Below are 13,407 nucleotides of genomic sequence, written 5' to 3'. Positions count from 1 at the left end.
AGGAGCCTTGGCTGTTCCAGGTCCCTCTCTCCTCATTGGCTGAGACACAGCAGCAGGAGCCATTTGCTTTCACTGCTGTCAATCACAGCCAGTGAGCCAATGAGGGAGACGTGGGTGGGGCAGATCCGCGGCTGTGTGACTTATGGAAGCAAAGAGCGGGGCTTAGGAGCAAGCATGCACCAGTGCCCCCATAGCAAGCTATTGGGGGCACTGGTCAAGGTGAAGGGGCCAGGTGGGGGAACTGAGAATAGGACCAGGGCTGCTCTGTGCAAAACCATTACACAGAGCAGGAAAGTGACTTTTTTTAACCCAAAAAAACAAAACCTGAAGCTTTAATATGACCAACATTGAGCTTTCATTCAAATCCACTAGAAAAGTGGATATGACCAGAACATTTGGCTAAAAGGACCTCAAAAATACAAAGATGAGCTGCTCAGTATGAAATATTTATAAAAAAAAAAAAAAACACATACATATATACACATACATACTATACACACACACACACACACACACACACACACACACACAAATACCCTGATCATGTTTTGCTTAAAGGGGAGGTCCACCCTAAAGTGGACCTTCCGCTCATCGGAACCCTCCCCCCCCCACCGGTGCCACAATCGCCACCTTTCAGGGGGGAGGGGGGTGCAGTTACCTGGATAATCCAGGTAACTGCACACACTTCCGGGATAGCTCTCTGCGGAAAGGGGCGTAACTTACGCCCCTTTCCGCAAGTGCCCGCCCCTTCCCGCAAGTGCCCCGCTGCCTTATTGCGCAGCGCGATTCGCGCATGCGCAGTAGGGAACCGGGAAATGAAGCCGAAAGGCTCCATTTCCTGATTCCCATACCCAAGATGGCGGCGGCAGGACCCGACAGGCGACCTAGAGATCGGCTTCGGGGGCCGACATCGCGGGCGCGCTGGACAGGTAAGTGTCACTATTTTAAAAGTCAGCAGCTGCAGTATTTGTAGATGCTGGCTTTTAAAAAAAAAAAAAAAAAAACGCGGAGTCCCGGTGGACTCCCGCTTTAAAGGATCAATGATCAATGAAATATTTAGTATGGGCTGCCATCCCTTTGACACCTGGTAATGGACGCAGCAAATCTGTCACATTACTGTCTACTCATTGTGTTTACCACCGCTTTGGGCCAAGTTACTTTCTATTTGCAGAAATCTAACGTATATCTTTTCCATTCAAAAATGATTAATATGTATGGGGAGAAGAAAAAAAAAAAAGAAAAAAAAAAAAAAAAAGTCCAAAAATAGGACTGTAAAGTTGGGTGTAGTTCTAGCACATTATTACAGAGCCATAAACACTTATAGAAGAAAGGCTTCCTCTACACGCCTCATCATGGAATACAAATTCCTCTGGCGCACTTATTCATCCTGTATGTAAAAGCACATGACAGCTGCTCTGTATTCCAAGCATCACATAACAGGCCCAATAGGAGACACGGAACTTAGATCATTACATAATTCTATAATTAAAACCAAAACACCACATCAAGAGACATGTCTACGTGCTTAATTATTTTTTTTTTTTTTCGTGACATGTTTTCAGTATGAAGGGGGGGGGGGGGGGGGAACAAAAACTACATAATATAAGCTGCCCATTACATTATACAAATTTTCCCAATTTCTTTTACATTTACCTTCAAGTAGTGCTGAGCTCAGGCGTGTTCGCATAGAACACGTGCAGAGCACGCCAGGAAGTTGGCGCAGCGCTGTGCTAATCACAGGCAGTGAGACATTGCCTGATCCCTGCAGCCGCACATCGGGGCAATGTCTCACTGCCTATGATTAGCGCAGCGCCGACTTCCTGGCGGGCTCTGCACCCAATTCATGCTAACACGCCTGAGCTCATCCCTAATGCCAGCGGAGAGAAAATTCAGACCGCCTCTCTCCCCCAACATAGAGCTTGTGCCCCTTCTCAGTGTGTGAAAGCCAAGGACGCTGCAAGACAGGCTGAGCTCTGGGAAGCAGTTCTGCTCCAGAAGGGAAGGGAATCCAGAAGGGAATACGTTTACATTTTGAAATACCCATTGTCATTACTGCAGCCCTAGACTTCAGACTGTCGTGATCCGTTATATTATTGTGCAGCATTTCATGCATTGCATTAGGATGGCAAAAAGAAAAAAAGGTGCCACTACCCCAAATCATCCAAAAGGCCACTGTCAGGTGCATGATCAGCAGTCACTCAGCTGCCAACATAACTAAAAGAAGATGATCCACAACTCCATACATGCTCTTAAATCTTTTCAAAATGTATTGATACTCCATACAAGCCAGATAGGTACAGCGGATGTTAAGGCATTTCAGCCATGATGGCTTTGTTCACAACCAGCGAACAAGGCTGTCCAGGGCTGAAACATGTTCACATCCGCTGTACCTATCTGGCTTGTATGGAGTATCAATACATTTGAAAAGATTTAAGTGCATGTATGGAGTTGTGGATCATCTTCTGTTATTGGACTAGGATATCCCATTCATTTAAAATAAAAAAAGTAAAAACCCCAACAAGGAAAAAGGAGTTTTCCCCATTTTCTGTAGCCTCTGCTGTACTAAATGAAAGATACTGCAATGCACCAAGTGTAGTAATGTGTGTTTTAATGAGCATTACTTTAAAGCAATAGTGTGAAGCCTTAGGTCAGCCATAAGCTATTGGAATCCTGGCCGGTTCAGCAGGAACTGTCCGAGATTCGAACCGCATGTACACAGGCAGGATATACCACGTTGACTGATCAACTTGGGTACAAGGAGCCTGCCGGATTCACTTGCGATTATCACAGCTAGTCACCAGTTTCTCCCGGCGGGGATGGCTTCCCCTTCCAGAAGCAGACAATTGCTCAGCAGGAGGGATTCCCGTCACCACTGTGTTGATGGGGGAATCGTGAGAATTTCTTTAGGTTGCAGGAAAGAAATTCGCACCAACCATGGTTTGGCCTTAGGCCCCATAGACGTTGGGCGCTCAGCCCTCAATGCAAGAGACTCGACATTTAGCTGCAAGCAGGGGGCAAAGGTGACCACCCTGCCTCACTGCCAGCAGCCTGTCATAATATATAAGAGGCTGGTGGCTGGGCAGCGTTTTGGGCGGAATCCATTACCAGTACTAACAATTAGGGCAGAATGCACCCGGGGTGAATGCATCCCCAGCAGCTGTCAGCTACTCGTAGTCCGACAGCCTGTCGGCAGTGGGGCTGGACAGTGCACCCAGTGGCACCAACATTTAAGGCAGTATGCCCTCCAAGGGCGAATGCTCAGAACGCAGACTTCTAGCGATCCAGGCATTCACCCCTGGGTGAATACTGCCCTAAAATGATAGTACTGGTAATGGCCACTGCCCAAAACCCTGTCCAGCTACCAGCCTGCTATATGGTTTACAAGCTGCTGGCAGTGGGGCTGGACAGTGCGCCTGTTCCCTATACTCACAGCTAAAAACCAAAGCCGCATGCACCGTGGGCTGAATGCCCCATGTACACGGGACCACACAGGAAACCTTTTTTGAGAGAGGCATGCAGACTGCATTCTATCCATTAAGATCAAAAGCCTTCTGTGTGTAGCAGCCCCCCTAATACTTACCTGAGGTCCCTCTGTCCAACGATGTCTGTGAATGTCTCAGGCGTCTGAGTCTCCTTCCTGCTTGGCAGAGACAGTGGCGTCATTGGCTCCTACTGCTGTCACTCAAAGTGAGCTAGCCAATCAGGGGATAGAGGGCGGGCCAGGGCTTTGTGTTTGAATGGATACAAGGAGCTGTGACTCGGCTCAGGTGCCCCCATAGCAAGCGGCTTGCTGTGGGGGCACTGAACAGGAGGGAGGAGGCAGTATCACAGAAGAGGCACCCCAGAAGAGGAGGATCTGGGCTGCTCTGTGCAAATCCACTGCAACAAGGCAGGCAAGTATGAAATGTTTGTAAAGTCTTTTTCCCCCCCCCCTATAAAAATACCAATCATTTTAATTTTGCCCATACAGCAAAACTCGCTGCATCTTTACGATTGAATGAGTGTTACACTACCAATCATCATTTATTCTGCTGCACTTGTGATTGATGGCCACATTCTTTACCAATTGACTAACACGGAGACTGGTAAGTGGGAGTAGAAAATATGCCCTAGTGTGGGAGCAAACAATACCTCATCATTGGTGTCAGTGGGAGAAATAGTGCCCCATTTCTGGTGTCATTGGATGAAATCGGGGCTGCAACTAATGATAGTTTTCATAAATCGATTATTTGGCCAATAATTTTTTCGATTAATCGGGGGAAAAAAAAAAAAAAAAAAAAAACGTAATATGCAATTTTTTTGTTTATTTAAAGTGGGGTACCCCTTAAAAAAAAAAAAAATTCAAAAAGTCAGCAGCTACAAATACTGCAGCTGCTGGCTTTTAATAATCGGACACTTACCTGCCCCAGGGTCCAGCGATGCGGGGGAACGAAGCCCCCCCTCGTTCCCCGCTCTGCTCACGGCGCCGTCATGCATACTGTGGGCACCCGGCTGTGGCTTCACAGCCGGGCACCCACTGCGCATGCGCGAGCGGCGCCATGATACGCCGTACAGTCACCTGAGACACGTGACCGGTCCCAGGTGAATGTGCGTCGCAAGGGGAAGTGATGTCACCAGCCCGGGCAATGAAGAAGGCAGACTACGAGGGACCCCCTAGCAACCGGTATTTAGAGGTGAGTAAAAAAATTTTTTTTTTGCCATTTTTTTTTTTATTTTTTTAATGAATTTTAAGCAGCTTTTCATTTTTTGGTGGCAACACCACTTTAAAATAATAAATAAAATAACACGGAGTGTTATACAAGTCATATACAGGTATCCTGTCATGATGGGGTTCATAGTACAAGAACTCCCCCCCCCCCCCCCCCACGAACACCAATGATGGGGCACTATTCCTCCCGGGAACACCAATGATGGGGCACAGCCACATTCTTCCCCCCCCACCCCAGAAATGCTTAGGATCATGGAAAACTTGTCATAGAAATTATTGTACTGTACTAACTGCGTATTCTGTATAGCCATTAGCCGCTACCTTATCACTTCACAGTGAGCAGCTCGGCTCTCATGGCTGCTTGTCGCGTCGGTCCATTCCCTCGAGGCAGCAGCTGAGAAAATCAGGGGGAGCCGACGTCAGCGAGGAGAGGTGTGGACGTGCCTGGTCACATACAGCGACGCCTTGTACACAGGAGGATTCTAATGGACTGGCAGGGAGGAAGGTGCAGACCAACTAATCGATAATGAAAATTGTTGTCAAAGATTTTCATTATCGAGAATATCGATTACTAATTTCAGCCCTAGATGGAATAGAAAATGAAATAAAGCCCCATCGTTGGTTTAAGTCATCAGGCCCCTGGGCCGCAGTTTGGAGACCAATGGACCAACACAATATAGCTATAAAAAAATAAAAATAATTCGCAAAAAGTATGACAAGTCATTACATTTCATGAGAGATTTCAAAATCCTACTTACTTAAATGGATGGCCTTCCTCAGACTTCTGAATTGCTTGCAGCACCCCCTTGTATATTCTAAAGCTGATGGTGACAGACAGCAGGGCCAAGGCAATGTATGCGGAAACGCTCACTATGCTGAACACCGTCAGAGAGAGCAACAGGAAGAGGCTGGCACCGAACACCAGTCCGGATTTCTTTATATCCCGCCAGTACAGGAGGTCAACGACTAGAGGGAAGAGGGAGATGCAATTAGCAACAGGAAAAAATAAAAAAACACAGCATGCATGAAAACACTCATTATCTGATCTGGAGAGCAAAATTCTGCAATAAAAGACAATACTACCCATGTTATCTAACAGGTAAAGTTCACCAAGGTATTTGCAATCATAGACCTAACATTAAACTAAAACAGCCTAAGTGAAGAAGGAAGTATTGGCCACCAGCCACTGTTTTGAGATTAGACCAATCAGAGCCATGTATGATCAGGGGATACACATGTATGTCTGTGCAGTAATCCACTGTTTAATTAAAGTGCTACTCCAACCAAAACACTAAGGCTGGCCATACATGTTCAATTCTCTAGTACAATTTTCCTTTAGATTTACCAAAAAACACATGAAGTCAAAACCAAAACTTTGAATTGTATCCAATTAGGCAGGCCCTTGCACAACAGTTTAAGGTAAATCTAAGACCCCTTTCACGCCACACCGCCCATAGCATGGGCGGTAAAACGCCGCTATTTTTTTAGCAGCGTTTTACCGCCAGATTTGCGGCGCATTTCAGCCGCTAGCGGGTCGCTTTAACCCCCCGCTAGTGGCCGAGAAAGGGTTAAAACCACAATAGCGGCGTTTTGCCGGCGGTATTACAGCGCTGCCCCACTGATTTCAATGGGGAGTGGCGGTGGAGGGGCGGTAAACACACCGCTCCTTCACCGCTCCAAAGAAGCTGCTGGCAAGACTTTTTCCTGACGTCCTGCCAGCGCACCGCTGTAGTGTGAAAGCCCTCGGGCTTTCACACTACAGACAATGGTGCAGCTTCTTTAGGGTGGATTGTAGGCGCTATTTCTAACGCTATAGCGCCTGCAAAACGCCCTGGTGTGAAAGGGGTCTAAAGGAAAATTGTACAAGGTGATTGTACATGCATGGCCAGCCTAATGGTCCATACACATTTGATAAGATCGTCAGATGAATGATTGGCCTTTTTTTTGCATGTCAATTTCAGATCAAAAACGGAAGGTTGTGAAAGTGACAAATTCTCGTACGACAGAATACAAATTCAGAAGGGAAGTCATGTTGTAATGTATTTGTATTGTATTTTGGGAAGAACTGTCAAGATCGGCTATCGAAAGCTGTGCCAATGGTCAGATTATCGTGCGATCGCCTTGAAATCGGCATTTTTCATTCCGATTTTCAGATCGTGTGTTCAGGCTATATGTTTAGGGCAGATTCAGAAATGATTAGACCGGGTCAGGTTTTTACCAAATCTTTAGCCAGTTGTGTGTCTCAAAGCAAAAATGCTGTGCCGTGTCTATACTGCACACACCTAAAATAAAATATTAAACTGCAATTCATTTTTAGGTATTAATACCTGCAGAACATTGCAACAGTGCGTGCAATTCAGACTCCTGCAGACTCTTCCCCCAGCCCCAGGTCTGCACCAAGGTAGGGACTTACCCTTATGGGGCTGGAGGATGTAAACCATGGCCTATGCCTGTGATGTCACCTCACTTGTGTGCCAATGAGATCTGCCATAGTGGCAGATGGGACTTGGGAGTCTCGCCATTCACAGGTCCCTTTGAATGAATGTCGCAGATGGACGGGCAGAGCCACGCACGGCCATGCCCAACAATGCTCCTCGTTTCTAGTGCACACTCAACATCATAACTGATTAAAAACGTTCCTGGTTGTACTGATTGATTGTTTTGTGTAGCTTTTTCATAATGTTATCTGGATGCAACATAGATAACATAATACGCCATTTCAGTCATTTTCATTGGAACAAAGTGCTGCAGGGAGGAGCACCCTGCCATTCAATGTAACAAGGTTCCAGGTTACTCCCTAAACATAGAAGCATGGTCACAATGGTGGACTGTGCCTTTAAGGACTCATTCAACCTCAGTGTCTGCGGGATATTCACTCTTTTAATGAAGCATAAAAGGAAACTGACTGTGTGGGTGTGTATATGTGTTATATATATATATATATATATATATATATATATATATCTCCACGTTAAATAGAGATAAATCCACCCCATCTAGCACAGGTGCTGCATCACAATATACCTGTACGTTAAAGCGTTTGTTACCCCAACATTTCATATTTCTGATATATGCCTGTAAGTACCATGTCCCTTTATATAACAAAAAAGTATTGTGTTCCCTTTATATTGCTTCCTTTGTGTGAAAATCTCTGGTGATCCTGTCAGTCCCCTTCCCTTTTCAAACTGCCCACACTAGGCAGTAAAACTAATCCATCCCAATGTTGTCAGTTTTCTGGCTGTGCTGGGAAAACAGCCTCTGCCTAACCTCCAATGGGCGAGACATGCCCTGACACGCCTCTCACTAGGAAGAGCAGCTTACTGGTTATAGATGAGCCCACAGTTAATCACAAGAGAAGTAGACCCGATGGGGAAAGAATTACTCCGATTTCCAAGCAGATTTCGCCCACTGAACTTCAAAAAAACGTCCCAGCCACTGCGCCATCTGTGCGACAGCTGCATTGGTGGGGAGGGAGCTCTGCTGCACCGACTAGTAGAGATGGGGAGGGAGCTCTGCTGCACCGACTAGTAGAGATGGGGAGGGAGCTCTGCTGCACCGACTAGTAGAGATGGGCTCGGGCGTGTTTGGGATCCCACCAGGAAGCCGGCACTGCACCCCAATCACAGGCACTGAGACATTTCCCGATCTGTGCAGCTGTGGATTGGAAAATGTCTTACAGCCTGTGATTGGTGGTGTGCAGTGTCGGCTTCCTGGTGGGATCCCAAATATGGCCAAGCCCATTCCTACTGCGTAGAAGAAAAAATAAATAAAAATACTAGGAGCTTGATCTTCCGCAATGGATACATTAATCCAGGTGTGATACAAAATAAAGCGCTTACGCGTTTCAGAGTTCAGCCTTAATCATGGCCATAGATATGGCTATAATGAAGGCTAAATGCTGAAACGAGTAAGCCCTGTATTTTGTACCACACCAGGATTAATAAATGTATTTATCGCAGATCTTGCTGCCGGATTTCTTTTATCTACATGTTTGCTCAGGTGCTAGGAGGACATTACAAGCCAGTGCACCGACTGCTCACCACCTCAGGGAATTACTACAGGTGTTTTCTACTATATCTACTGCACTGAGGATGGGATTTGTGTGACCATTCCGGGATCAATGTGCCTCCACAAGCAGTGTGAGCATCCTCTGAATGGCAACAATGCCAAGCGGCCAACCTTCTGTATTCACAATGCAGCAGGGCAGCCGGTCGGCACGAGATCCAGAAGCAAGTGGAGAACACTGGAGTAGCGGATGATTTCCAGCTTCCGGAGGCATCGGCCAGGTATGCTATATACATATATACACTGATCTGAGCTGGACCAACTATGAAAAAAATATCCATACCTGGAATTCATCCAAGTTATTATTAGAAAATCTATGTATTTGCTTTGTACAATAGAAGAAGTGTGTGCTGATGCAATGGCCAATGTAACACATTGAGGACACAGAAGAGCACAAGTACAGCAAACAGAAGTGTAGAAATAGTTGAGGAGAAGAGCGAGGACCTGACAATGCGTTTCATTTGCTTCTAAATATGGTTCAGTTCACAGTAAGATAAACATGGGAAAGGCTCATTACCTAATAACACCCGGAGAACGTGCCAAACACCAACAAACTGCCAAACCTCATAACAAGCGCCGCTTACTTCTCCTACAACAGCACTACATACAACTGCACCCCTATAAGAGACCGGCCGGGACCCCCATATTATAGACCTAGAATGTGTGTGTATTGTATATATCAAAGTTAAAGAGGAGCTCTATCCCCCCCCCCCCCCCCTCCGCCCAAAAACAAAAACATAAAAAAGCCTTAAAAGCTACCTCCCATGCCTCCCCACTCCCCAGCATGAAAGCCCGAGTGCTTTCACACGTTGTGGGATGGGAAAAAAAGTCCTGCAAGCAGCATGTTTAGAAGCGATATATACAGCACTCCTACACCGCCTCTGCCCATTGGAATGAACGGGCAGCGTTTCAGAAGTGCCTGTAAAGCATTTCTGAAGTGCCACAACTCGGGAGGTTTTAACCCTCTTTCTTCGGCCACCAGTGGAGGTTAAATGCACCACACTAGTGGCTGAAAAGCGCTGCTAAAACTTGCCTGTCCAGTGATTCAGAGATGTCAGCATCCGAGCCAATTTGTCAATCAGCTTCGGGTGCGGGCACTGCCATCTTAGGTAAGGGAAACATTCCAGCTTCACAGCCAGTTTTCTACTGTGCATGCGTGAGTAATGAATGGTTCAGCAGTCTTCTGGGACCTGCGTGCTCCCCAGGAGGCTGTGAGGGGAAAGAGGAGGGGCCAGACACACTCATAGATGGCCACGGCGATCTGAGCCGGAAGTGGGATTGGGTAGCTGTCAAAACAAGGGAGAGGAGATTGGTGCAAACAAGCAGAGCTTCCCCTTTTCGGTGGAGCTCCGCTTTTAAAACAATTTGTAAACTGTTAATGTAGTTTAAATGAAAAGCAAGTGGATTCACTTTACTGTCCACCTCCTGAAAATTCTAGGTTGCCTGGCTGTGACTATTTTTTAAGACACAGAGTCAGAACAAGCATGCAAGTGTAGTCAGTCACAATCTTTCTTCTTTTTTTCAGAACAGTTAGGCAACTAGAGCTGTCAGACAGTCATCAATGGCTTTGTGAATGGGCTGTGCTTCTCACCTTCAGGCCCTAGATCTCCAATGGCTTCCTGAATGGGCTGTGCCTTTGCCCTTCAGCCCCTACATACTGCTATAGTAGTATATAAAATATAATCATAAATGAAAAAACACTTGTACTGGAGATGCTAGGGATGTATAAATGTATATTTAAAGCAGAAATTCAATCTTTTTTCCAGCTTTCAAATTATTAAATGCTCTGCCCTTGTCGTTTTACCTTGGGATAGTAAAACATTTTTTCTGCCAGTAAATCGCTTATACAGCCCACTTCCTGTTTCTTGTCTGGTCATTAGCCTAGCCTTATGACATCATGCACAGCTCTCTCTCTCTCTTGTGGCAGTTTGCCAGGAAGGAAAGAGGGATGAGTCATAAGAGGGCCAAAGTGAGCTGCAGGTGTACCTGTGTTTAAATTCAGGAAGTGAACAGGCAGCAGCTTCAGCTGCCCACAGTTAAAATGGCTGCAGCCAGACTCAGTGGAGGGAGATTTCTGCAGCATATTTGGCAAGTACAGAATCACAGTATATATAAAATAATATGCAAAGTAGTTGGAGGGAAGCTTCAGAATGGAAAAGATGTTTTTATTACAAATGATGTGAGCAGAATGCAGTTCCTCTTGGGGTGTTCCCCTCCATGCGGTTTACACATGCACACTATGTTAATGGTCAGGTCTGTCAAGCAGATCTCAAATATTTGCCCATAAACAAAGAACGCAAAGGCCTAACGCATTATAGTTAGGATTTCTTGAATTAAACACTAGTACCACAGACGCCAAACGAGCAATCAATGGTGTTTAATCACTTGGTTCTCAGCGTTCGAGCTCTCAGGGGACTAATACTGCATCCACCTAAGTATAATACTGGAAAAACCCCAAATTCAATACTTTTAAATCAAATTATGGGGACCCAACCATGAGCTTGAGAAAAAATAAAGGCTAAGGAAAATGCATTCAGGCATATCCCACTTTTAAGTACACAATGGGACCAGAGCATGTATGTATGTATGTATGTATGTATGTATGTATGTATGCATGTATGTATGCATGTATGTATGTATGCATGTATGTATGCAAAACGAAAGTGTACTTAAAGTGAAGCAATAACTCTTCACTTCTCAGTGCATGTACTGCATTGCAATAGTCATTTTCAGGCATAACCGATTACCTAGGCAAGTTGGCCGACCCCAAAATCAGATAAACCGGTAGCAGTGCCCTTTCAAGCAGCCATAGATTTCCCATAGATCCCAATGTGTCGGTACTTGAGTGTACGTAAAGTGAGGCTACATAAAGCAGGGTATGTCTGTATTTCGTACTCAAGCACAAAAAGGTGCATTTTTAAATAAATAGTCAAAATGCACCTATCTTAAAAAACAACATATTTATTTAAAAAAAAATAAATAAAAAAATTAAAAAAAAAAATTCATTTTTAAAGGGTTTCCTTTGGGTCAGGGCTAAGCAAAGCATTTTTGGGTATGTTTAATGGCTTGATATTAAATTCCTTACCGAGGTGTCAGAAATACTGTCATTTCCTACTACAAGAAAGGAAGGATCTGACTAGTTGCGAAGTGTGTCACAAACAGGTCATCTTTCAGGCACTCTGAAAGAGAGCCATAATTTATTACTAAGCATTAGGGCATCATATAAATGCTGTAATGAGCACTATGCAGATACTCAGATCCATCAAGCAGTTAATGGTTAAAGCAAGTCAATTACCTCTTAAGAGGCCATTTTTTTTTTTAAAGCCTGAGGAGCAATTACAGCAAATACAGAGAAGCTTTGCATAGCCTGGGATAGACGGACTAATGAGATTGGTTACCCTGAGCACTGAGATAATACAGGAGCCCTCCACTGATGCTGGAGGACTGTGTTAATGAGAACTAGAATTGGGTCTACAGGACAGCAGGGTATAAAAGCCATGAAGGGAACACATGGCAGCCTGAAAATGACACCATGCTGACTCCTCCAATCTTTAATCCATGGAATACGAAGGGCAGGAAAGGTCTGCAGTTCTCTTAATATAGAAGACAGGGATAGTATCTAGCTGATGTTCAGGTGCTATATGTCCAGTGCAATCATGTAACGAGAGCTTGCAGCAGTAAGGCTGTTAAACCCTGGCTACATTTCTACAAAGCAAATAAACTGCAGTTTACCAAGCAAGATTAAAAAAAAAAAAAAAAAAAAAAAAAGGAGAAGGTTTCCAATGTAGATAAGTTAAGGCTACACAAGGTGAAAAATCCCTTAAGGACTAAGGAACAAGGGTAAGAAGGGAGTCCAATTGCTTCTTGACACCTGATCGTGATCAGAAGTGGATTAACTTGGACGCAACCATCTACATTGACTCTACAGAAAACTGTAAATGCAATCAGCACATAGAGGTCCGCACCACAGCTCATCTCAGCAAGAATAAGCCCGGAGGTAAATGCTAGTGTACATGGACTGATGATGCACGTGCATTAATCATAAAAAGATAAATGTGAGCAGCCATGCAAGTGCTGGCCGGTCAGCATCAAAGCTTACATTTTCATCGTCCATTCTGAACACCGGAAACTCAATGCAATAAGCACATAGAGGTCCGCACCACAGTTCATCAAGCTCAAAGAGCCCGGAGGCGATTCCAAGTGTACATCCACTCGTGATGCATGGTCACAAATGTAAAGGTAAGCAGCTATGCAAGTGCCGATATGTACAAACATTTCATGGTGTCTGAACGCCAGATCTTTGTGCAGCCCTAATGCTGCACAAGTACATTGCCATCTACAAGCTTTAATTCAGTCGTTAAAGGAGTTGCTCCTCCTCTTCACCATTATAAGATGAGGCCTGCCCTTTCTTTCTCTAGCAGATGTGAGCTCAGCATATACAGTCAGACTTTTCAGCTTGCTGGAGCATTTCTGCAGCCAACTCTCAAAATGTTGCCAAGTCCTTCATTGCTAGAGTATTACAAGCAATCCTGGTTGGGTTGCGCCACTATGAAAATTCACCAGTCTGAAGAATACAACAGGAGGAATGAAAATCCTTCCTTTTTATTAGAAGAAGCTAGGTACCAGTAAGGTTA

The 13,407-nt window shown here is 45.0% G+C and overlaps 1 protein-coding gene across 7 annotated transcripts in view; it reads right to left on the bottom strand.

Annotated features, from left to right (window-relative positions):
• Positions 1–13,407, bottom strand: part of RTN4 (reticulon 4) — a 109,710-nt gene that overhangs the window by 23,751 nt on the left and 72,552 nt on the right. For all 7 annotated transcript variants that reach the window (XM_077485533.1, XM_077485534.1, XM_077485536.1 and 4 more), the window contains one exon: positions 5,467–5,674. In XM_077485533.1, coding sequence (XP_077341659.1) covers positions 5,467–5,674 — 208 coding nt within the window. The remainder of the gene's footprint in view (positions 1–5,466; positions 5,675–13,407) is intronic.

The sequence above is a fragment of the Lithobates pipiens genome, unplaced genomic scaffold, assembly GCF_037356315.1.
Source record: "Lithobates pipiens isolate NorthernLeopardFrog02 unplaced genomic scaffold, aLitPip1_a1.2 Scaffold_18, whole genome shotgun sequence".
NCBI lineage: Eukaryota > Metazoa > Chordata > Amphibia > Anura > Ranidae > Lithobates > Lithobates pipiens.
This window is presented reverse-complemented; position numbering and strand designations above follow the sequence as displayed.